Source organism: Bombina bombina, chromosome 5 (assembly GCF_027579735.1).
Source record: "Bombina bombina isolate aBomBom1 chromosome 5, aBomBom1.pri, whole genome shotgun sequence".
Taxonomy (NCBI): domain Eukaryota; kingdom Metazoa; phylum Chordata; class Amphibia; order Anura; family Bombinatoridae; genus Bombina; species Bombina bombina.
The window spans coordinates 746,863,321-746,889,680 of record NC_069503.1 but is presented as its reverse complement, the minus strand read 5'-3'; the positions used below and the strand labels follow the sequence as shown (position 1 = coordinate 746,889,680).

General features: G+C 39.2%; 1 protein-coding gene across 1 annotated transcript in view; it reads left to right on the top strand.

The window, feature by feature from the left end:
• Window positions 1-26,360, top strand: part of KIAA0319 (KIAA0319 ortholog) — a 364,526-nt gene that overhangs the window by 91,948 nt on the left and 246,218 nt on the right. The window contains exons 9-11 of the mRNA XM_053714803.1: window positions 2,742-2,865; window positions 4,103-4,235; window positions 12,934-13,082. Of these exons, the coding sequence (XP_053570778.1) occupies window positions 2,742-2,865; window positions 4,103-4,235; window positions 12,934-13,082 (406 nt within the window). The remainder of the gene's footprint in view (window positions 1-2,741; window positions 2,866-4,102; window positions 4,236-12,933; window positions 13,083-26,360) is intronic.

Sequence of the window (26,360 nt, the reverse complement as noted above, 5' to 3'; positions counted from 1 at the left end):
AAAGTTTATGTAATCCGATATTTTGTTCTTAGAGGGATATGTAGAAATGTTAATCAGGTATAAACTTGCGCTACACGCTCCTGCGTGTTTGAAGGCTCCTCCGATAATCAGTGTACAAACGGCCGTTTGTTTTTAGCTTCTTTTCTTCTTCCCCTGTACTCAAATGATGATTGAGATCTTGCAGGGGATATATGAGCTGTGGTAGGTTACGTCTACGCGTTTCGCCGGTTTGCTTTATCAAGACGGATATCGGAGGAGCCGTCAAACACGCCGGAGCGTGTAGCGCAAGTTTATACCTGATTCTAAAGCTTGCTGCCAGAACTGACAGCCAAGGATAACCTGAACAGAAGGTATTGCACCACCGGAGCCACACAGACCAAAACAGGCTCCAAAGAATCAAGCTTACAGGCAAATCTTGTATCGTACAAGATTGGAGAGAGAAAAGGCATAAATATCTTCCTGGTAAGATAAACAAAAAAAATCGCCAGACACAGCAGGTGTCAGAAGACCCGGTAAGCTCATTAGAAACACTTGTTACAAATTGCATAAAAAAGACTGAAGTGTTACAAGGTTACAAATTAACATTTCTACATATCCCTCTAAGAACAAAATATCGGATTACATAAACTTTTATACTGGAACTCTGCATATTGCTACAAAAGTAAAAAAGAACTTTTAAAACATTCAAGCATTTTTATGAACATTTTATTTTGACGATCAGTCTTGAAAATATCATTTTAAAGATACTATATTTTAAGATGTTTATATAAGGTGGATTAAGGTGGTATACAAAGCATTTGATAATTTATCCAAATAAGAAGTTATTATTTTGTAAAATATAAGACATAAAGTTTAAGATATATGAGAGGCTAGGTATTAACCATTACAAAGTATTTTTAACATAAGGGAGACGTCCCAAACTGAAGTATATTGTCACACAATAATTTCTATTTTAAATATTCTGTCATCTTACTCAAGAATAATTATCTTGCTCATATTATTGTTTTTATGTATTTTTGATTTATTATATGTTTTTAGATTTTCAACTAGCAATAAATATACGTATAAAAAGTATCATCTCCTTATCATCCTTTAAGCTTTTTTAGCGCTCCCAAACTTTAATAATTGTTTTTTTTTGTTTGTACTATAAAGTGGTAATCATAGGGAAGATTACCTGTGAGGGAGCTAAAGGATAACAACTTGGCGCTTATCTTAAACTAACCCACCCACTGTCTGACAGGTCAAGTATCATATGACATAATTAGGACAATCATGAAAAAATGAAAAAGCCCCAGCTATCATATCTGCCTCATGAGGGGTGGGGGGTTCATGTCTTGAGCCAGTGTTAGTGTAAGAGAAGCACTCTCTCTCTCTCTCTCTCTCTCTCTCTCACACACACAATCTGTGGGTGGGAACTGCTTAGATGTGGGAAACTATGAGTGCAGACTCACAAGGGAGCATTGAAGGAGCTAATAGCTGATTTAGCCTGCTACTGCCAGTCACAGTGCTGTCTAGCCTGCCTACTTCTGGTCTCTCAGGCCCCAGGGGCAAGCTTCAGCCTTCACCCAGTCTATTATGCACTGCAGGTAAGGGGGACTTGTCCCTCTCTGCCCCACTCTCAAGACCATCTCCCCATCTTTCACTCTACTACAGGCCAAGGCAGAATAACGTGGCACTGCTGGCCTTTCTAATCCTGAGGTAGAGAATGGGAGTGAGAGTTTCCCTGCATCCCTTTTTTGCAGATGGTGACTTACTGTCCCTACTCCCAGAGGGGGTCTTCTTATCATCAGTCTTCCCACTCGCTCTCCCATAATTTATACATAGGTGGTGTAGCAATTTTTTATGGGAATTCTTTTTTTACAACAGCAGTCTGCACTGATGCCCACTACTTATTTAGCACATGAACTTTATCCTAAAAAAGTTCATGTGTTACATAAATAGTGCACATTAGTGCCAAACGCACAATAAAAAAAAATAAAAAACATCCCCATGAAAATCCCCTCGAGCCAGCACTTCCCTGTAAGTGTCAGTGATAGTGTCACACAACTTGCATAACTTCTGTCTCCCACTAGCTACCTGGTATCATGTGCTGCTGTTGTGAGCCAATAGGTAGACAGCACAGTAAGACCAATCAGGGAAGAGGGCATACAGTTGCAGCTTGCAAGAGGAAGAGCTTTTTGACATTCAGGACTGAGACCGTATGATGTACCGAGGGGGTGGTGAATTTAAGCTACCTCTATCAGGTTTATATGTGTGTTTATCTGGCTCTGATATAAGCCAGTGCCTACAAATTTAAAAAAACTCCAGCCACCAACTTCATTAAAAGACCTTTATTTTCTTATTCTGGGTCCCAATATACAATGTTTCAAGCCTGCATTAGGCTCTTAGTCATGCAGGCTTGAAACGTTGTATATTGGGACCCAGAATAAGACAATAAAGGTCTTTTAATGAAGTTGGTGGCTGGAGTTTTTTTAAATTTGTGGATGCTACAGAGACTTGGCAAGTCTGTTACTCCGTGCCCCACTAAAGAAGACAAAGGTGTGCTGTTTCCATCATTTGAATTTATTACAAGCCAGTGCCTGACCAGCCACTGACCTCTCTGCACGTCACTGATATATATATATACATACACACACACTAATGCTTGTTTTATTACCTAGGTATAGACATTTAGGGTTATTTAAGTTATCTCAATGTAATGATATGTGCCTTGCAAATAACTAACCTCTTGTGATGCACAGGGTGTGCGCTCCCCATTTCTTCAAGCATCTGCAATGCAAGTTGGAGATTACACTTTTCAGCTAACAGTGACAGATTCTTCCAGGCAGCAGTCTACAGCCCTGGTCACTGTCATTGTGCAGCCTGGTAAGTAAATTAATTAAATGTATCAGGGGTGGACTGGCAATTTGCGACCCAGGGGACAAGTACAGATCAGCAATCCACCATTTTTAAAAAGGTTGAAGGGAATCACATAAGAAATAAAAAGTGAGGTTGTTTACTTGTAAAGGGACATAAATCCCAACAGTTTTCTTTTATGATTCAGATACAGCATACTATTTCAATTTAATTCTATTATTAAATGTTTATTATCATGGTATCCTTTGTTGAAGGATCACTAATGCATGACTAGGGCCTAGCTGAACACATTGAGTGAGCCTATGATAAGAGGCATATATATGCCACCACAAATCAGCAGCTAGCTCCCAGGAGTGCATTGCTGCAGCCTGCTCCTGAGCCTAACTAGATATGATTTTAACAAAGGATACAAAGAAAACAAAGCAAATTAGGTAAATTAAGTAAATTGGAAAGTTAATTAAAATTGCATGCGCTATCTAAATAATGAAAGTTTAATTTTGACTTTACTGTCCCTTAAAGGAATGACAGATTTCTTACTGGCAGCTCCTTGTTTTTTTTAATCATGTGGCCCCTTTTGCAGCACTCATGCAGTGCAGCCTACAGCTATAGAAATCCAGGGCTTGGGGGGATATACATACATGCAGGTGTGGACACAGCACAGGTATTAGTAAAGATACAGGAAGAGGCTAACCAACCCCAAATCCAATGTATAAACAAACATTGTCCTCCAGCTTCTTATATTAAAAATGACCTGTGTTTGCATAATAAAGGTAATGTTTAATATAAGAAGCTGGAGGGCATTGTTTGTTTATTCTTCTGGGGGGATTTAGGCTGCAAACGACTGCCAAGTTGCACAATAAATTGGGCTTCTATAACTGTAGTGCATGAGTGCAGCAGAAAGGCCATATGATAAAACAGGGAGTTGCTGCCCATGCAGAGCACCAGTAAGGAATCTGGAATTAATTATTATTGTGACTTAGATGAAGATCAGACCACGTTATGAGTAATCTATGCAGAAATCCAGATCAACTGGCAGAGCCCATGGGCAGTCTATGAAGAATAAACTGATGGTGATCGTGACAACTAGAAAGACTTCCTGATCTGTTAAACCACTTATTATACTCTGTGAGATATAGGTCATAGGTTATTTAAACCTCAAATTAAATAAAAGTTATATGGATTTTTATTCTAATAACCCATTGTTATGTCTAGTGGAAAATAGCTGTTGTTTATTTTTATACAACAGAAAGTGACAGCCCACCCATTGCAGAGACGGGGCCTGATAAAGAACTGACTTTTCCTGTGGAATCTACAATATTAGATGGAAGTAAAAGCAAAGATGATCAAGGCATTGCTTCCTATGAATGGGAAAACATCAGGTACAAGCACAAAGTGACTGCTTGTTATGGTATATTAGCTTCCTGCTGAATAATAATCCAATCAATTGTAAAACCACAGGATAACCAAATTATCTATATAATCCTCTATACTTTCATGTGGACAGTTACTATTGATATTCATACACAGCTAACCACTCCAAAAAAGATGAAGCATAAGAGTACAGTATAGGCAGGATCAGTTCAAGCAGAGGTCTGGCAGCAGTAGATTAGTCCCAAGTTGCAGGTCAGACAACCAAATGTTCTACAACGGTTAGACAAAACAAGACAGGATCGAGAGATAAGTGCAGGGCAGAGCGTAGACAAGTGCACATACGTTACACAGAAAGACACCAATTCATCATTGGAGTGCTGCACCACCACCATAAATAGCAGCACAATGGCGTGATATGGGTACATGGAATATACACTGAGGCCACAAATTGTCAATTGCCAACGATACAAATAATCACACAAGATGTATCCAACTTAGATGAAGTGGAGCAGGCTAGGTGACAATGTGCATTTCAAAACTGGAAGTGACTGTGGCCATGATTGAGGGACTCACACAGGTGTTATTAATTCCCTGGCTCCCAGAGGCGTAACTAGAAACCACAGGGCCCAGGTGCAAGAATCTAAGAAGGGCCCTCCCCACCAAAAAAAAAAGGTGAATTTGATACATATCTTTTTTCTTTTTCTTTTTTTTTTTACATTTAACACAGAAAAAAAAATGTGAATCAGATTACATGGCTGCAAAAGGAGGTACCCTGTGTCCACAGTCTGTGAGATGGTCTGACCCCTGTTTAACCCACCAGTACTGTATATAGTGAGTTAGTGACACAGTCTGTAATCTGCAGGTGAGATGGCTGGCCTGACCCTACCCACCCCAGTACTTTATAAAGTGACCACAGTAGTCAGTGACATGGTCCAGTCCCCCTGTACTGTATATAGTGGTACTGTATAGTGACACTGTTTACCCCCCACACCCCCATGCTGTAGTAACAAGGTCTGTAATTTGCTAGTTCCACAAACATATACACACACATACATGATCAGCCAATCGGATTAAAGTTCAATCCGATTGGCTGATCCAGTCAGCCAATAGGATTGAGCTTGCATTCTATTGGCTGATTGGAACAGCCAATAGAATGTGAGCTCAATCCTATTGGCTGATTGGATCAGCCAATAGGATTTTTCCTATCTTAATTCCGATTGGCTGATAGAATTCTATCATTCAATCGGAATTCAAGGGACACCATCTTGGATGACGTCATTTAAAGGAACCTTCATTCGTCGTTAGTCCGTCGGCCAGGAAGGATGCTCCGCGTCAGATGTCTTCAAGATGGAGCCGCTCCTCGTCGGATGGAAGAAGATAGAAGATGCTGCTTGGATGAAGACTTCTGCCCGGCTGGAGGAGCTCTTCTGCCCGGATCAGATGAAGACTTCTGTCCGGCTGGAGGACCACTTGTGCCCGGATCGGATGAAGACTTCTGCCCGGCTGGGTGATCTTCAAGGGGGTAGTGTTAGTTTTTTTTTAAGGGGGGATTGGGTGGGTTTTAGAGTAAGGTTGGGTGTGTGGGTGGTGGGTTTTAATGTTGGGGGTGTTGTATTTCTTTTTTTACAGGTAAGAGAGCTGATTACTTTGGGGCAATGCCCCGCAAAAAGCCCTTTTAAGGGCTATTTGTAATTTAGTATAGGGTAGGGAATTTTATTATTTTGGGGGGCTTTTTTCTTTTATGAGGGGGATTAGATTAGGTGTAATTAGTTTAAACTTCTTGTAATTTTTTTTATTTTCTGTAATTTAGTGTTTGTTTGTTTTTTGTACTATAGTTTATTTTATTTAATTGTATTTCATTTTAGGTAATTGTAGTTAATTAATTTAATTAATTTAATGATAGTGTAGTGTTAGGTGTAATTGTAACTTAGGTTAGGTTTTATTTTGCCGGTAAATTTGTAATTATTTTAACTAGGTAGCTATTAAATAGTTATTAACTATTTAATAGCTATTGTACCTAGTTAAAATAAATACAAAGTTGCCTGTAAAATAAAAATAAATCCTAAAATAGCTACAATGTAATTATTAATTATATTGTAGCTATCTTAGGGTTTATTTTATAGGTAAGTATTTAGTTTTAAATAGGAATAATTTAGTTAATAATAGTAATATTATTTAGATTTATTTAAATAATATTTAAGTTAGGGGGTGTTAGGGTTAGGGTTAGACTTAGGTTTAGGGGTTAATAACTTTATTATAGTGGCGGCGACGTTGGCGGCGGCAGATTAGCCTATGTGGGCTATGGCGGTTTAGGGGTTAATTTAGTTATTACTTGCGGTGTGGGCTATGGCGGTTTAGGGGTTAATAATTTGGCTTATTGCGTTGTGGGGGTTGTCGGTCTAGGGGTTAATACATTTATTATTAGTAGTGAGAGGGGGGATTGTGGAAATAGGGGTTTTTACGTGTCGGGCTTATTTTTGGGAGGCAGGTTAGACTTTTACGGGAGATTTGTTATTTTCTTTACTTTTCTTAGGCGCCGGCAGTTTCTAAAGTGCTGTAAGTCACTAGCGACTCCAGAAATTTGTATTTACGCTTATTTCTGGACATCGCTAGTTTATCAGACTTACGGCACTTTATGAACTGCCGGCGGGGTATATGTAATACCCCGATGGGCGAGGTGAAATTACGGGCGGCGCAGGTTCCCACGTTTACGCCGAAACCTGCGCCGTATATGTGATCGCGCCCTATGTTGCAATGTTCCGTTTTATTCTTTCAACTACATCAAGTTTTGTATTATTGGTTTACATAATGCTACCCAGCAAATATTAGGTAATTCTGTGAATTAAAAAGGCTGCATTTTAGTTAAAGGGACATGATACCCAAATGTTGAAGCACTTGATAATGATGCAGCATATCTAGAAAAAGTCCTTGTCGGGGAGCGTGTGTTAGAGCTGATAATCGATTAGGACACATAACGTAAGGTGGGACCCTCTGAATGCAACTGAACTAATTCTGATCCAAGATCAGCGGTGAACGCTGAGTTGCCACAGCATTTATTCAGCTGTAGATCATACACCTGTACTGTTGCTTGTCCATTAATACCAGTGTGCTTATGCAATGTCCTATAGCTGATGTTTTTATATATGTTTTAAATAAATATTTACCTGGATCCTGCGGTCTCCTGTTATCTAACCTGACAGAGGAGTGGGTTAATATTGAGCAAATACAACTGAAAGCGCAGTCATTAGCTCTCAAATGTATGGTCCTGTAGTATTTTTTTTTTTTTATTTTGAAAAAGCTTTATTAAAGCTATAGCAGACAGTATAAACATGTTACTGTGATCATACAAATGAAAAGTTCAGCGTGATTGAGACCACCCAAAAGAGGGTCCCATTACAAACTTGTCTGCGAAAATTCAGTATATAACCATAAAATAACGGAAACAACATAAGTTAAACAGAATGCAATGTTATCTTCGCAGGAAGACGTAAAAATATCATCTGTAGAAGAGTTGAAATGTTTCACTCGATCTAAAGTGGTTGGGAATGTGGAGAGGAAGGAGAGGTGTGGTCATGTTGTTGGTGATAGGCAAGTCAACGTTTTTTATTGGGGGGACCTCTGCACCCCCGTAGTTTCTCCCCTGCTGGCTCCCATTTTTTAAAAGAGGGTCCCAAGATATTACTATAGGGCTAAGGCATTAACTATCAGAGCCACTATTATTAATACAAATAAATAGCAGATGGCAGTGTCACCATGACAACCTATTATATGTGACTAAATAATGCTAAGTCCAATTAAAAAAAAAAAAATATATATATATATATATATTTATATATATATATATATATATATATATATATATATATATATCCTCCGTGTGTGCCTGCACTCCCAATGCTGTGTAGTCATCAACCAGGGTGCAAAGTCAAACAAGTATACAGTCTATATCCAATAAAGGACTGCACTCACTGGATTTAGTTTCAGAAACCTTCAACTCTTTATTGTGGTAACGTTTCGGGGTTCGCAGACCCCTTCCTCAGACCAGACAACAGTGCAAGTGAACAAAGTGTGCAATATATAGCACTAGCCTCACCCATCACAAACATCAAAATTGCGCCAAAAATCCATCACCATGGTAACACACAAACAAGGCCCCATGACCATACCACCAGAAAACACAATCAAAGTACAAAATAAAACAAACTGCATATGCAAGTATTTTGCATAACCTCATAGTTGAACACTAATATGTACAATCATCAGTAGTAGTAGATATTCAGTAGTTACAATAGAATCACTGTAATTAGTTACTGATCCAGTTTAAGTAGCTTAAAGTATATTTAGACAAGCAATGATGGAAAACACACTAATCAAATAATCAAATAATCAAAGTAAACATCATGCAAGAAGAGGAATCTATCTATCAGTTGCACTGTTTAAAAACATGTCCACCTCCCTGTATCCAGTTACAGGACTCAATCTTAAGGAAATATACACATAAGCCATATCATATAAACATTGCAACATAGATTAGGCATTTAAACTTCTAGCATTTGAACTAGATGAAAAATAAACAAATAATAAAAGTCAATCAGATATATATAGATATATATGAGGTCTGTTACTGCTAATTCAATGTCCCCCATATTTATCCCAAGGCTTGCTATGACCAATCCTATGTAAAAGTATGTGAGCTATAAGTACTAATCTGACATTCTGGCAGATACAAATATACAAAAATACAAAATTGTCAAGCCCCCTGGGCGCGCAGAGCAATGTGTTGTGTCCCATGCGAGTTGAATATAACAAAAAGGCCCGTAGTTCCCAGTGTCAGGGTTCTATGCAGGATGTCTTAGCCGGTGTATTATACCCTAGTGTTGGGAGCTAAGATAGATGTAAACATGGGTGCGTGTATTTACCTATGTAGCAAGTCTGTGTACCGAGTCTGTAGTGCATCAGTGAAACAGGCGCGGCTCAACCCGGTATAGCGTGAGTGAGCTTGGAGCACGACCGCATGGCTAATTAGCATAGCCTGTCAGTCAGTCAATGGGCGTAGCTAGGTCACGGAGTGACAGCGGAGCCTGTGATTAGAGTTATGCCGGGCTGCTACTATACCTATCTCAACTGAGCTTCTTTGTGAGCCCCAAGAAAATCAAAGCTAGTATATTAGGCTTATATTAAATGGTCACATAGGTCTTAAATATGGTCTATTGTGAATAAGTATGTATAATCATATGTGTGCCTAAACATCAGAGCATTTGGTGGGAGCTATCAAAAACCGCTGTGTGCGTGATAATGGGAGGCAGGCAGATTCAGGATAAGACGAACCTAGAGCAACACGGATTTACTGCTTAAAACGTGAATCATTAGAAATTAAAAGATAAAAAATATAAAAAATTAAAAATAACCAAATTAATATTAAACCGTTAGTGAATAAATTAAATTAAATCAATAGCCAGCCTGCATCACAGGCCAAGTAGAGAAAAAAAAGGGGGGTAGTTGGGTACTGCCATCATGGGTCTTACATGCTCATAAGAGCCACTAGGGTGTAATTTATATGAATGTTAGATCATGCACCACAGATATTATTACGGGGTAATTCTATTTAGAATAGGCACCATAGTAACAGTTTGACGAATGGTATACCATAGTTCAATGGTCTAATACCCCTACAGGTCCTCCCAAATGTAACATGTATAAAACATACTTGTGCCCGAGAAGGTCACTCGTACAGTAGGATCTCAATACAGATATCATTGACCCCCTGTATACATATGGCAATCAAGTTGAGTTAGAGAGACACAATCAAAAGAGGGCACGCTACAGGTAGACATTTCAGTTGAGCCAAAATTTGCAGAGAATAGCAAAAAGACAGAAAATATCAAAAAATCTAAAAATATATATCAAGGCAATATCAAGATGCTAAATGCACAGCGCCTACGGGTCACCATATCAAAAATGTATAGTACAAGTGCACCCTAACCAGCATATATAATACACTAAGTGCTGTCAATACGAATACATTGTTGTGCACAAGGACATATACAACTGTGGTGAGTCAAGGCATCAGAGGAAACAGTGCCAATCATTCGACATGTTTAATCCTCTGGGGTAGATGGTATCTAGTCTATGGATCCATCTAGCCTCCATCTGCAAGAGTGTCCTGCCCCGGTCACCCCCACGCCTGAGGGGGGGGACGTGGTCAATTAAAATGAAGCGTAAATCTGTTACCTTGTGGCCTGCTTGCAAGAAATGTCTTGCCACCGGTTGATCCGAGGTCCCTTTGTCGATAGCAGTTCTTATCGCCGAGCGATGGTTTGCCATTCTTAAGCGTGCGTTGTCTGTTGTTTTGCCAACATAAAAACGTCCACAGCAACAGCTCAGTAGGTATACGACATGGCTTGTCGTACAGGTGATGAAGTGCTTTATAGTGAATTTCTGGGTAGTATGGGGGTGTCTGAATACTTTGCATGGGATCATACCGCTGCAAGTTGTGCAGCCCTTGCATCTGTAACAACCCATTTTGTTAGTTCTAAGCCATTTCTTGGTGTAACTATGTTGAGGATCTGTTTGCATAAGTATGTCCCTTAGACTTCTACCCCGTCTATAGCCCATGATTGGTGGATCCATATGCCCAAAGGGTAGTGTCCGGTCTGTGCCCAGAATCTCCCACCTGTTACGAATTGAATCTGCCAATGGTTTCTTTCCTCTGTCAAAGGTGGTTGTAAAGACCATCCTTGGGGTCTCTTTCCTAGTGATTGCTGGAGTGTCTTGTGCCATGTTTGTTTCAATTTCCTCTCTCACCTTCTTAATCAGGTTATCCTTATATCCCCTTTGTTGGAATTTCTCAGCCATCTGGTCCATATGGCATATGGTATATATATAATCCTCCAAATAAGATGCACTCTTTTTGCAAGGTGAAACAAAATCTTGTTTATTGATGAAACGTTTTCAGGGATATCTTCCCCTTCATCAGCATATATATATATAATTAGAAAATAATAATAAATAAATAATAAATAATAATAAATATTATAAAATAAATAAAAGAAGATATATTTTTTTTTTCACAGAGTAAAGTGCACAGAAAAAAGACTTTAAAGTGCCAGTAAACATAGGAAATAATGTTATATAATTCTGCACATAGTGCAGAATTATATAACATTAGCTTAGCACCAGATTTCAAAAGTAAATAGTTAAAAAGATATCATGCAAAGAAAACAGAACACCGCTCTTGGCTCTACTGAGCGGGTCTGTTTTCTTCTGCTAAGTGCATCTGGGCACGCTGTCTAATCACAGCCGGCCGGATCGCGCTATTAAAATCAATGTAGTTCGCTCCCGCTACCAGACCAGAGCGGGAGTGAGCTACATTGATTTTAATAGTGCGATCGGGCGCGCTGTGAATAGACAGCGTGCCTGTGATGCGCTTCGCAGAAGAAAACAGACCCGCTCAGTAGAGCCAGGAGCGGCGTTCTGTTTTCTTTGCGTGATATATTTTTAACTATTTACTTTTGAAATCTGGAGCTAAGCTAATGTTATATAATTCTGCACTATGTGCAGAATTATATAACATTATTTCCTAGGTTTACTGGCCCTTTAAACGCTTATTGCTTTTGTGTAGAATTTGTGCTTGGTTCACACTCCCTAGTGAGGCCAAAAGGTGAATTCTGCAACCTGCAAATGCTGGTTTTGCCCTCTCTAGGGGAAGTGGAACAAAGCACAATTTTTACACAAAAAAGAGGTGTTTAATGACCCTTAAAATATTGTTCCATTAAATTGTAATTTTTTATTTTTTATTTTTTTTTTACAAAAATACATCAAATTAATTCTAAATATATTTTTAAAAGTATTACAGCCTTAAAGGGACATGAAACCCAAATTTTGTCTTTCATGATTCAGATAGAGAATACAATTTTAGATACCTCTCCAGTTTACTTCTAGTTTCAAATTTGCTTCATTCTCTTGGTATCATTTATTGAAGGAGCAGCAATGCACTAATGGTTTCTAACTGAATACATGGATGAGCCAATCACAATTGATATATATATATATATATATATATATATATATATATATTTGCAGCCACCAATCAACTGCTAGAACCTAGGTTCTCTTCTGCTCCTGAGCTTGCCTAGATAAACCTTTCAGCAAAGGATAACAAGAGAAGGAAGCAAATTAAATAATATAAGTATACTGTAAAGTTATTTTACTATGCATATCTAAACATTTTAGGCCAGATTATGAGTGAAGTGCTAACTGTTATGCGTACACAAAAAGGGGTTTATTGCGGTTGTTTGCGTGCCTCCGGTTTATCGCTCGTATTACAAATTGAAAGTAAAAAGTCTACTCTCTCGCGTTTGCAAAGTTGGAATAAGAAAGAGACTTTGAGAAGTCGCAAACGCAACATCACATTCCCACATAGACGTAAATAGAGCCCAAAAATGTGGGGGGGGGGGGGAGGGAACAAAAAAACACCTGCAGGTCGCGCAAACATGAATGCGGTTATTTAAAATCACAACATAGGAAGATAACTGCATATACAGCAGAATATGTTTTATTTATTCTTAAAGAGATATTTAAATATACAGTGCGTATATATATATATACAGTATATACAGTATATATACACACACATACAGTATATATATTAACTGCATGATTATACTGTTCATCAACAAAATAATTTATTGTCTGATAATGTTGCAGTGGCCCAAGCAAGGCAGCAATCAAAGACAGTGATAAAGCAGTGGCAGCGGTTTCTGGCCTGCAGGTTGGCACATACCGCTTTCGTTTGACTGTAAAAGACAATCAAGGGTTAAGCAGCTCATCTACGTTGTCAGTGATGGTTAAAGAAGGTAAGTTCTAAAATATAGATTATAATCATGTTATTTAAAGTATTCTGAATTCATGGTATGAAATGTGTTGCTTTAGCATCCAAGCACTATTATTCTTAAAGGGATAGAAAAGTAAAAAAGTCCCATTGGGAAGCCACAACCTATTGCAGCTTCTGAGTAGGACGCTGGTGATGATTGGCAGCTGCATGTGTGTTCCGCTGGGCTCCTGCTCAGAAGCTGCGATACGTTGGAGCTCCCATATGAGGCTCTGACTATCTGTTTAAAGGGATATAAAAAGAAAATGCTCTAATATGTTAGAGCATCTTATTATTGCACTATTGCTTGTATATAAGAACTGTGTGTTTAGCCCCTGCAGGAGCTAGTTGTAGTGTAGGTACACCCATTTAAAAAAAATATGACCATGCTCCTTAGAATAAATGTGCCTTTGCAATCCCTTTAAACCCCTTTGTGGAGTTAAAAAATACACACTCACTAAAGTAAAAATTACCTTACAAACTTAATTCCATTGATTTCTTGGGGTTTTTGCATTCTAATTCCAATAGTGCAGTATATAAGTAAAGAAAATGTAGCAGCACAAATCAACCTTCCAGTGATGGGTTGGGCGAGAGCTCAGCCTATTTGAAAGGGTGTTTAGTTGAATACAGTGAATGCTTAGTAGCTACTTGTCTGAGTACATTGTCCCTTTAACAGTTCTTCTATGCGTATACAGTATTGGAATAGAAGAACAGATGTCAAGGACCCATATGTTTACTATTTGAAGGTCAAAACTCTGACATTCACACATCCCTAGATGAACTTTTGAACCCATTATTTTCAGATTATCATTTAATATTTGAAATGAAAAAACAAACAAACTATACAATGACTAGGTCACTTTGTAGGCATTTAGTAAACTGTAAATATGTAAAGAAAAGTCACATGGTAAAAACCAAGATGAGAGGACATCAAGTTCCCTACAAGGCAGTCTTATGAATTTGCCTGAGGCTTTGCTATAAAGTGGAATTAAATAAAAGACAACCATAAAACAACAATGGGACATTTTGCATTTGTAGAATGGGATGTCCCCAAGCCTACTGTTAAGAATCCAGACACTAAAGATCCCCATGAAACAGAGCATGTTGTAACTTGCATACTGACATACCATTGGACATAGATTACAAGAACATGTGTCTTTATCTCACTGGCTCCAAGTTTTAATACTGAGTCCCACTTAAAGGGACACTAAACCCAAATTTTTTCTTTCGTGATTCAGATAGAGCATGCAATTTTAAACAACTTTCTAATTTACTCTTATTATCAATTTTTCTTCATTCTCTTGGTATCTTTATTTGAAATGCAAGAATTTAAGTTTAGATGCCGGCCCAATTTTGGTGAATAACCTGGGTTATTCTTGCAGATTGGTGGATAAATTCATCCACCAATAAAAAAGTGCTGTCCAGAGTCCTGAACAAAAAAAGAAGCTTAGATGCCTTCTTTTTCAAATAAAGATAGCAAGAGAAACGAAGAAAAAATGATAATAGGAGAAAATTAGAAAGCTGCTTAAAATTGCATGCTCTCTCTGAATCACGAAAGAAAAAATTTGGGTTCAGTGTCCCTTTAACCAACATATAACAAGAGGGCATTAACTGAGGGAGCAGCAATTATTAAAACAAATCTTTTTTTTCCTTTCCATGTGATCTTCACCACATCTTTGTAATGTAAGCTGTTAGTATTGTACCAGGATTGAACTAATGTAATAAATCATGGGACCTCTGAGAATCACAAAAGCTTGAAGTGTTCTCTGCAGAAAATGTAGCCAACCAGGTGGCATTATAAAGTAGTAGGGTTGGGGCAGTGTAATACTTTGCAATATTATACCATTGTTAGTTATTAATATGTGTTACTTAAGCTATCCAAAGCACAGATTAATTGCATAAATTAACATACATTGATTGAACAATAACTTGTGAAACAAATATTGAAAACATTTAGCTAAATGTATCTTAAAGGGATACTAAACCCAATCTTGTTCTTTCATGATTCAGATCGAGCATGCAATTTTAAGCAATGTTCTTATGTATTCCTATTTTTAATTTTTCTTCGTTCTCTTGCTATCTTTATTAGAAAAAGCTGGAATCTTTGCTAAGGAGCTGGCCCATTTTTGGTTCAGCACCCTGGATAGTGCTTTCTTATTGGTGGGTACATTTAGCCACCAATCAGCAAGCGCAACCCAGGTGCTTCACTAAAAATGGGCCGGCTCCTTAGCTTAGATTCCTGCTTTTTCAAATAAAAATAGTAAGAGAATGAAGAAAAAATTATAATAGGAGTAAATTAGAAAGTTGGTTACAATTGCTTGCTCTATCTGAACTATGAAAGAACAAATTTGGGTTTAGTATCCCTTTAATATTGGTTTAAATTGTTGCTGTGTGGTCAGTAAAATAATCCAGTAGGTCCTTGGGAAAATGCTAAATACCACTCTTTTGTATTAATCTTTCTATAAAGTAGTACTTTCACTCTTGTGTCTTCCCTGATTCATCCAAATATAAAAAAAAAGTCTCAATTCACAGATAGTCTATAGGGAGTGCAGAATAATTAGGCAAGTTGTATTTTTGAGGATTAATTTTATTATTGAACAATAACCATGTTCTCAATGAATCCAAAAAACTCAAAGCTGAATAGTTTTGGAAGTAGTTTTTAGTTTGTTTTTAGTTATAGCTATTTTAGGGGGATATCTGTGTGTGCAGGTGACTATTACTGTGCATAATTATTAGGCAACTTAACAAAAAACAAATATATACCCATTTCAATTATTTATTTTTACCAGTGAAACCAATATAACATCTCAACATTCACAAATATACATTTCTGACATTCAAAAACAAAACAAAAACAAATCAGTGACCAATATAGCCACCTTTCTTTGCAAGGACACTCAAAAGCCTGCCATCCATGGATTCTGTCAGTGTTTTGATCTGTTCACCATCAACATTGCGTGCAGCAGCAACCACAGCCTCCCAGACACTGTTCAGAGAGGTGTACTGTTTTCCCTCCTTGTAAATCTCACATTTGATGATGGACCACAGGTTCTCAATGGGGTTCAGATCAGGTGAACAAGGAGGCCATGTCATTAGATTTTCTTCTTTTATGCCCTTTCTTGCCAGCCACGCTGTGGAGTACTTGGACGCGTGTGATGGAGCATTGTCCTGCATGAAAATCATGTTTTTCTTGAAGGATGCAGACTTCTTCCTGTACCACTGCTTGAAGAAGGTGTCTTCCAGAAACTGGCAGTAGGACTGGGAATTGAGCTTGACTCCATCCTCAACCCGAAAAGGCCCCACAAGCTCATCTTTGATGATACCAGCCCAAACCAGTACTTCACCTCCACCTTGCTGGCGTCTGAGTCGGACTGGAGCTCTCTGCCCTTTACCAATCCAGCCACGGGCCCATCCATCTGGCCCATCAAGACTCACTCTCATTTCATCAGTCCATAAAACCTTAGAAAAATCAGTCTTGAGATATTTCTTGGCCCAGTCTTGACGTTTCAGCTTGTGTGTCTTGTTCAGTGGTGGTCGTCTTTCAGCCTTTCTTACCTTGGCCATGTCTCTGAGTATTGCACACCTTGTGCTTTTGGGCACTCCAGTGATGTTGCAGCTCTGAAATATGGCCAAACTGGTGGCAAGTGGCATCTTGGCAGCTGCACGCTTGACTTTTCTCAGTTCATGGGCAGTTATTTTGCGCCTTGGTTTTTCCACACGCTTCTTGCGACCCTGTTGACTATTTTGAATGAAACGCTTGATTGTTTGATGATCACGCTTCAGAAGCTTTGCAATTTTAAGAGTGCTGCATCCCTCTGCAAGATATCTCACTATTTTTGACTTTTCTGAGCCTGTCAAGATCTTCTTTTGACCCATTTTGCCAAAGGAAAGGAAGTTGCCTAATAATTATGCACACCTGATATAGGGTGTTGATGTCATTAGACCACACCCCTTCTCATTACAGAGATGCACATCACCTAATATGCTTAATTGGTAGTAGGCTTTCGAGCCTATACAGCTTGGAGTAAGACAACATGCATAAAGAGGATGATGTGGTCAAAATACTCATTTGCCTAATAATTCTGTACTCCCTGTAGAACAAAGGCACCAACCAATAGCTATATGGCTATATATACAGTCATGGCCAAAAATATTGGCACCCCTGCATTTCTGTCAGATAATGCACCACTTCGCCCAGAAAATTGTTGCAATTACAAATGTTTCGGCATTCTCATGTTTATTTCTTTTGTTTGTATTGGTATGACACAAAAAAGTGAAGGGGAAAAAAAGGCAAATCTGACACATTCCACGCAAAATTCCCAAAATGGACTGGACAAAATGATTGGCACCCTCAATTTAATATTTGGTAGCACACCCCTTGGACAAAATAACTGAAATCAATTGCTTCCTGTTACCATCAATGAGTTTCTTATACCTCTCTACTGGAATTTTGGACCACTCTTCTTTCACCAACTGCTCAAGTTCTCAGATTGGAAGGTTCCTTTTCCCAACTGCTGTTTTGAGATCTTTCCACAGGTGCTCTATGGGATTGAGATCTGGACTCATTTCTGGCCAGTTCAGTACTCTCCCGCGCTTTGTCTTAAACCATTTCTGGGTGCTTTTTTATGTGTACTTTGGATCATTGTCGTGTTGTAAGACCCATGACCTCTGACGGAGACCCAACTTTCTGACACTGGGCCCTACATTGCACCACAGAATTCTTTGGTATTCTTCAGATTTCATAATACCATGCACACAGTCAAGACATCTAGGGCCTGAAGCAGCAAAGTAACCTCAAAACATCAGTGAACCTCCACCATGTTTGACTTTAGGAACTGTACTCTTTTCTTTAAAAGCCTCATTTCTTTTTCCGAAAACAGTAGAATGATGGGCTTTACCAAAAAGCTGTAATTTTGTTTCGTCTGTCCAAAGCACATTCTACCAAAAGGATATTGGCTTCCTCAGGTAAGTTTTGGCAAACTCCAATCTGGCTTTTTTATGTTTCTGTGTCAGCAGTGGGGTCCTCCTGGGTCTCCTACCATAGCATCTATTTTCATTCTGGTGGTGAGGTATAGTGAGATCTGACGCATTTTGTACCCTGTGCCTGAAGGTCAGCTTGAATTTGTCTGGAAGTTGACCAAGGTTCTTTATCCACCATTCAAACAATCCTTTGTTGCAAAATCAGCTGTTGGAGGCGTGTGGCACTCCCTATGCTTGGAAAGAGGCCCAACCTTGCAAAATCAGCTGTTTAAGTTTAAGCAAAGGGTCAAGGAATTCTATGGACATTAGACTTCATTGCCCATGAGCGCATGCACACACGGCCCGACTCCACACGATCAGCCTAATAAACTGCATCAGAGGTACCCTGATTTCTACAGGTGAGTTGCCTTCAGTGTGCATGCGTGTGCTGTCGTAAAATGCGAAAAACAAACATCCAATTTTTAAAAATATAATAAAATATGTGAAGCCAAAATTTTCAATGTTACAGTATAGGGCGGATTCTATTAATCTGTAAATGGTTTATTCCATAAACCTTTGCTGTGATCACTGTATGTAGACACTAGACAACCGTTTTGTGGGGCCAAATGATGCTGTACATGAATTTGTTTAATAGAATCCACCCTATACTGTAACATTTCTTACAATTTTGAGAAGGTGCAATTTCTTACAATTTTGAGAAGGTGCAAATAATTTTGTCCAGTCCATTTTTTGAGTTTTGCGTGGAATCTGTCAGATTTGGCTTTTTTTTTCTTCTCCACTTTTTTGTGTCATACCAATACAAAGAAAATAAATAAACAGGAGAATGCTTAAACATTTGTAATTGCAACAATTTTCTGGACGAAGTGGTGCATTATCTGACAGAAATTAAGGGGTGCCAGTATTTTTGGCCATGACTATATATATATATATATATATATATATATATATATATATATATATATATATATATATATATATATATATATATATAACCTATAACCAGCTAGTGGGGATATAAGTAGCTAGGGACAGGGCACCACATGTATAATTAATTGTGGTGTTACTGGTGCAGGAAGTTTAAATATTAAATTGATCAAAAAGAAAACAAAAAGTAAACCTAATCCAGCAACCCCCTATTAAGCAAGTCAAATACAAAACCTGGACACCTCTTCTTTAAGAGTTCAGCTGATTTTCAGCTGATTTTCTTCATTACAACTTCTTCTTGAACTCCTACTATTCTGCCCTTAATCTCTACTCTTATCTTTAATCTTTCTTCAAAACCCAAAACATCTGTTCTCTTTCAATACTCTCCCCCGCCCTCCCCCACGTCCTAATACAACTTCTCTGTCAGCTCAAGACTTTGCCAGCCACTTTAATAACAAAATCGACTCCATCAGAAATGAAATCAGCTCTCAACATAATTCCATTATTTCACTCCCTCAAATGCTCTCAATCAACCACAACCCACACAACCTTATACTTAGCTCATTCTCCCCTGTTACTGAGGAAGAAGTTTTGGCACTTATACTGCGCTCTCACCTCACTACCTGTCCCATTGACACTATCCCCTCACAGCTACTCCCCTCCCTCTCTGCTACCCTTACTCCTATACTAACACACATTTTCAACCTCTCCCTCAGCACCGGTATATTTCCCTCATCGCTGAAACATGCACTGGTAACACCTATCCTCAAAAAACCTTCCCTTGATTTTACCTCCCCATCTAACTACCGCCCTATTTCCCTCCTCCCTCTTGCCTCAAAGCTTCTCAAAAAACTAGTATATGCACGCCTATCCCATTTCCTTATGTTAAACTCCCTTCTTGACCCACTGCAATCTGGATTTTGTCCCCCATCACTCCACAGAGACAGCAATTGTTAAGGTTACCAACGACCTACTTACAGCATAATCAAAAGGCCACTTCTCTCTGCTTATCCTCCTTGATCTGTCTGAAGCCTTTGACACTGTTGACCACCCTCTTTTGCTCCAAACCCTCCAATCCTTCGGCATCTGTGACACAGCCCTCTCGTGGCTCTCTTCCTACCTGTCAAACCGTAGCTTTAGTGTAGCCTTCTCTGGGGCCTCCTCTGCCTCGTCACCACTTTCTGTTGGAGTACCGCAAGGCTCTGTCCTCGGTTCCCTTCTCTTCTCAATCTACAGGTCATCACTAGGTTCCCTAATAAAGTCCCACGGTTTCCAATATCATTTATATGCCGACAACACCCAAATCTACCTCTCTGCACCAAACCTATCTCCTTCCTTGCTAACCCGTGTCACTAACTGTCTTTCTCACATCTCTTCCTGGATGTCCTCTCACTACCTCAAGCTAAATCTCTCCAAAACTGAGCTCCTCATTTTCCACCCTTCTTCCAAAATCTCCACCCCCAATCTCTCTATAACTATCGACAACTCCATCATTACACCTACCCTGCATGCCTGATGTCTTGGGGTCACATTTGACTCAGATCTTTCTTTCTCTCCTCACATTCAGTCCTTGGCTAAAGCCTGCCGCTTCCACCTTAAAAACATCTCTAAAATTAGACACTTCCTTACACAAGACACAGCTAAGATTTTAATCCACTCTCTCATTCTTTCCCACCTCGATTACTGCAACTCTGTCCTCTCTGGTCTCCCCATCTGCCGCCTAGCTCCTTTACAATCCATAATGAATGCCTCTATGCTGCTGCACCTCTCTGCCAATCCCTTCACTGGCTTCCTCTTGCCTCTAGGATCAAACACAAAATTCTCACTCTGACATACAAAGCCCTCAACTGCACTGCTCCCCCCTATATCTCAGACCTTGTCTCCAGATACTCTCCCTCCCCTCCCCTTCGCTCTGCTCATGACCGCCTACTCTCCTCCTATCTTGTTAACTCATCACAATCCCATTTACAGGACTTCTCCAGACTGGCTCCCATCTTGTGGAACTCTCTGCCTCACTCCACAAGACTCTCCCCTAGTTTTGAAAGCTTCAAGCGCTTCCTAAAAACTCTACTGTTCAGGGATGCATACAACCTACGCTAACCTTACTTTACTTTATACCAGTTCCTCTCCTCCATTGCTATCCCCTGAACCCCCTTAACATGTAAGCCTAAGAGTCCAGCTGTTTGTAGACCACCTTATTAGGAGCTGACTACAACAGTGCAACTCTTGGCAGGGCCCTCTACCCATTTGATCCCTATAATTGTTTTGTTGTATGCCGCATTTGTTTTTAGCACTGCGGAATCTGTTGGCACTCTACAAATAACCGATGATAATAAGGAGAAGAACAAACCAGTGTATACATCACACTTATAGTAGAGTAAAATAAAGTAATATTTATTAGGGCAATAAAAAACAAATTCAACTGAGCCTATATCAGGGATCCCTAAATAATTGATACCGGTATAAATGTTGCAACTAATAACATATCATAGCCATATAATATGACACAAAGTAACCAGCAATCTGCTTAAGTTCCACATAGAATATCACTCAATGTATCCTCAAAGAGTTGCAGTTCGTTCTAACGATACAGGGCTAAGTAAGCTTCTCCTCTTAATGAAAGGGAATTCTCAGTTAAATCACCAGAATACATACACAGACTATCAGTCCCCCTAGAGACCAAGCTCACCGGACCACCAGATCTTTCACAGGGACTCACCAGCTCTGACTTGGTATATTGTATGCAGACCTCTGTTTCTAACCCCTTACGCCAGGACCGGCGTCTTCCAAAGCACACTAGCTCTGTGTGTCCGCCTCCAACCTCTGACATCACTGACAGGGTATTGCTGCTGCTTATTACCAAGACTGGTGTTCCTTAGTCAGCTGAAAATACGTAAAGCAAGTTCTTGCAGTATAAAAAATGCAGTTCAAGTGAAAGTGTCCCTTAAATCAGAGAGAGGAATTGGCTCAGTGAACAAGATGCACACACTATTAGTTACTCATAGAGTGTCTTTCCAGCTTACAGGTACACGTGTTTCACCCCACAGCTGATCGCTCTCAGGGCTTCATCAGACATTACAAGTTGATTTCTGTCTCATCCATTTGCCGTCATTTATACATGCCACGGTGTATTAACTCTTAGTTGCCCTAAATGTAGCACCAATTTATTACCTGTTTAAATGCAACCAAAGTGATTGAGAATGGCAACCCCCAAATTAAGTTATAATTAGAAAATCTTACAATTATTATCAGTGGAATTCAGCTTATTTACAACACCAAAAATAGGGAAATAAAAATCTTGCAAGTCAAAAACTCTTATCAATATATTAAGGCATACATTATTTATCTATGCACTTATAACCTGCATTAAATATAAAGCTACTAATTTTTAAATTAGCAGGTGTATTGTGGGAATCTTAGTATCACTAAACCAAAAAGGGAGCATAATTAAGCTCTTCATTTAACCCTTCCGGTTGTAATGAATTCATATTATAGATCCATTTGCACTCTGATCTAAGGAGTAGGTTGTCCCAGCCCCCCCTCTCTCAGAGATGTCAATCAATTCTAAGCCCATGGCCCCAAGTTATCAAAGTCTGGCGGACCTGATCCGACAGTGTGGATCAGGTCCGCCAGACTTCGCTGAATACGGCGAGCAATACGCTCGCCGTATTCAGCATTGCACCAGCAGCTCACAAGAGCTACTGGTGCAACGCCGCCCCCTGCAGACTCGCAGCCAATAGGCCGCCAGCAGGGGGCAGTCAATCAACCTGATCGTACTCTATCGGGTTGATTTCCGGTAATGTGTGTCCGCCTGCTCAGAGCAGGCGGACAGGTTATGGAGCTTGATACATATGCCCCCATGAATCTAAGTCCATCATCACTGCTGTCATGGCATTCATAGAAATGACATTCCACACCACAATCCTTTATTCTTTTCATGAACAATGTCCCTTCTGTGTTCTTTCATACGTTCCATGAACTCGTGGTAGGTTTTTCCTACATAGAGACGGGGACACGAGCAAGCTGCCATATAGATCACCCCCTCACTCCTACAGGTAATATGTCATTACACTCTATGTTGTTTACCTGCTGAATCTGTAGCATATCTACCTCTAAGGAGATGTTTACACATTTTGCATCTACCACATGCATAACATCCACTCCTTTTTTATTGTTTACCGTAACCCAGCCATCCACTTGTACCTTTGTAATGGCTGTGAACCAATTTGTACTTCAGGGAGGGGGCTCGTCTGGCAGTCATTAGTAGGTATGTTTCCACAATTTTCTGAAGTTCATGATCTGCAGTGAGAATATTCCAATGTGTTGTAAGTAGTGACCTCACTTCTTCCCACCTATTATTATAGGTGATTATAAACCTGACGTCTAAGTTGACCATTTTCTCATTTCCCTAGGTGTATCTCTCACACTTTTATAGCCATGATTTATGACCTTCTGTGAACACCCTCTTGATTTAAATCTGGTTTTCAGATCATCTGAAAAAAATCTTAAAGCTTGTTTCAGATGAGCAATTCCTTTTTTGCCTTAGGAATTGCCCTATCAGTATAGCATTAATTTGGTGTCTTGGGTGATAGCTGTTAGCCTCTAATAACGTGTTTGTCTGCTGATGTTTCCTTGCAATATGTTTTAGTACATAGACTATCACTTTGTCAAGTCATTTTTAAATCAAGAAAAGACATGGAGTCATAACTCCATTCATAGGTGAACTTGAGGTTCCAATCATTAGAGTTCAAGGGCGCGATCCGATATACGGCATAGTTTTTGGCGCAAGCGAGGGAACCCGTGCCACCCGTAGTTTCACCTCGCACATTGGGGTATTACATATACCCCGCCGGCAGTTCCTAAAGTGCCGTAAGTCGGATAAACTAGCGATGTCCAGAAATGAGTGTAACTACAAATTTCTGGAGTCGCCAGTGACTTACGGCACATTAGAAACTGCCTGCGTCTAAGAAAACTAACTAAAATGTTAAATCTCCCATAACTGTCTAACCTGCCTCCCAAAAATAAGCCTGACATGTATACCCCTATATCCGCAATCCCCCCTCTCACTCCTAATAATAAATGTATTAACCCCTAGACCGACAACCCCCCACAACGCAATAAACCTAATTATTAACCCCTAAACTGCCATAGCCCACACCGCAATAAACCTATCCTAGTATTAACCCCTTAACCGCCATAGCCCACACCGCAATAACTAATACATTATATGTATTAACCCCTAAACTGCCACTCCCGGACCCCGCCGCCACCTACATTAAATTTATTAACCCCTAATCTGACCCCCCTACATCGCCGCCACCTACATTACATTTATTAACCCCTAATATCCCGCCCCCAACTTTGCCGCCACTATATTAAATTTATTAACCCCTAAACGTAAGTCTAACCCTAACACCCTCCTAACTTAATTATTATTTAAATAAATCTAAATAATATTACTATTATTAACTAAAGTATTCCTATTTAAAACTAAATACTTACCTATAAAATGAACCCTAAGATAGCTACAATATAATTAATAATTACATTGTAGCTATTTTAGGATTTATTTTTATTTTACAGTCAACTTTGTATTTATTTTAACTAGGTACAATAGCTATTAAATAGTTAATAACTATTTAATAGCTACCTAGTTAAAATAATTACAAAATTACCTGTAAAATAAATCCTAACCTAAGTTACAAATACACCTAACACTACACTATCATTAAATTAATTAAATAAATTAACTACAATTATCTAAAATTAAACACAATTAAATAAACTAAACTATAGTACAAAAACACTAAATTACAAAAAAAAATAACAAGAAGTTTGACGTCATTTAAAGGACCAGCCATTCGTCTAGTAATCGTCGTGCAGGAAGGATGCTCCGCGTTGGATGTCTTGAAGATGGAGCCGCTCCTCGCCGGAATGATGAAGATAGAAGATGCTGCTTGGATAAAGACTTCTGCCGGATGGAGGACCTCTTCTGCCCCGATCGGATGAAGACTTCTGCCCGGCTGGAGGACCACTTGTGCCCGGATCGGATGAAGACTTCACTTAACTAACAGCTGCCCTCTATCTCCTCACTAATATCATTCTCACCTTTGCAGTCCCCACCTCCTGTTCCCATCCTACCCATCTAGATTGTAAGTTCCCACGGAATAGGGCCCTCAATTGAAAATTCCCCCTGTTTTTTGTCTGTAAAATGTTGTCGTATTGTCTCTCCATTGTACTGTTATCCTTGTACCCATGGGCAGCGCTGCGGAATCTGTTGGCGCATTATAAATAAAGAATAATAATAATAATAATAAAGACTTCGGCCCGGCTGGGTGAAGATGGCTCAAGGTAGGGTGATCTTCAATGGGGTAGTGTTAGTTTTTTTTAAGGGGGGATAGGGTGAGTTTTAGAGTAGGGGTGTGTGGGTGGTGGGTTGTAATGTTGGGGGGGATTGTTCTTTTTTTTTACAGGTAAAAGAGCTGATTACTTTGGGGCAATGCACCGCAAAAGGCCCTTTTAAGGGCTATTTGTAATTTAGTATAGGGTAGGGCATTTTATTATTTTGGGGGGCTTTTTTATTTTATTAGGGGGCTTAGATTAGGTGTAATTAGTTTAAACTTCTTTTTTTTATTTTCTGTAATTTAGTGGTTTTTTTGTACTATAGTTTAGTTTATTTAATTGTATTTAATTTTAGATAATTGTAGTTAATTTATTTAATTAATTTATTGATAGTGTAGTGTTAGGTGTAATGGTAACTTAGGTTAGGATTTATTTTACAGGTAATTTTGTAATTATTTTAACTAGGTAGCTATTAAATAGTTATTAACTATTTAATAGCTATTGTACCTAGTTAAAATAAATACAAAGTTGCCTGTAAAATAAAAATAAATCCTAAAATAGCTACAATGTAATTATTAATTATATTGTAGCTATCTTAAGGCTAGATTTAGAGTTCTGCGGCCAAAGGGGTGCATTAGCTACGCGTGATTTTTCCCCCCCACACCTTTTAAATACCGCTGGTATTTAGAGTTTACAGAATGGCTGTGTTAGGCTCCAAAAAGGGAGCGTAGAGCATAATTTACCGCCACTGCAGCCGGATGATGGACCTCTTCAGCCCCCGCTTGGATAAAGACTTCAGCCGGATGATGGACCTCTTCAGCCCGATGATGGACCTCTTCAGCCCCCGCTTGGATAAAGACTTCAGTCGGATGATGGACCTCTTCAGCCCCCGCCTCGGAGCCTCTTCTGGATGGATCAGTGATACCCGGCGTGGTGAAGATAAGGTAGGAAGATCTTCAGGGGCTTAGTGTTAGGTTTATTTAAGGGGGGTTTGGGTTAGATTAGGGGTATGTGGGTT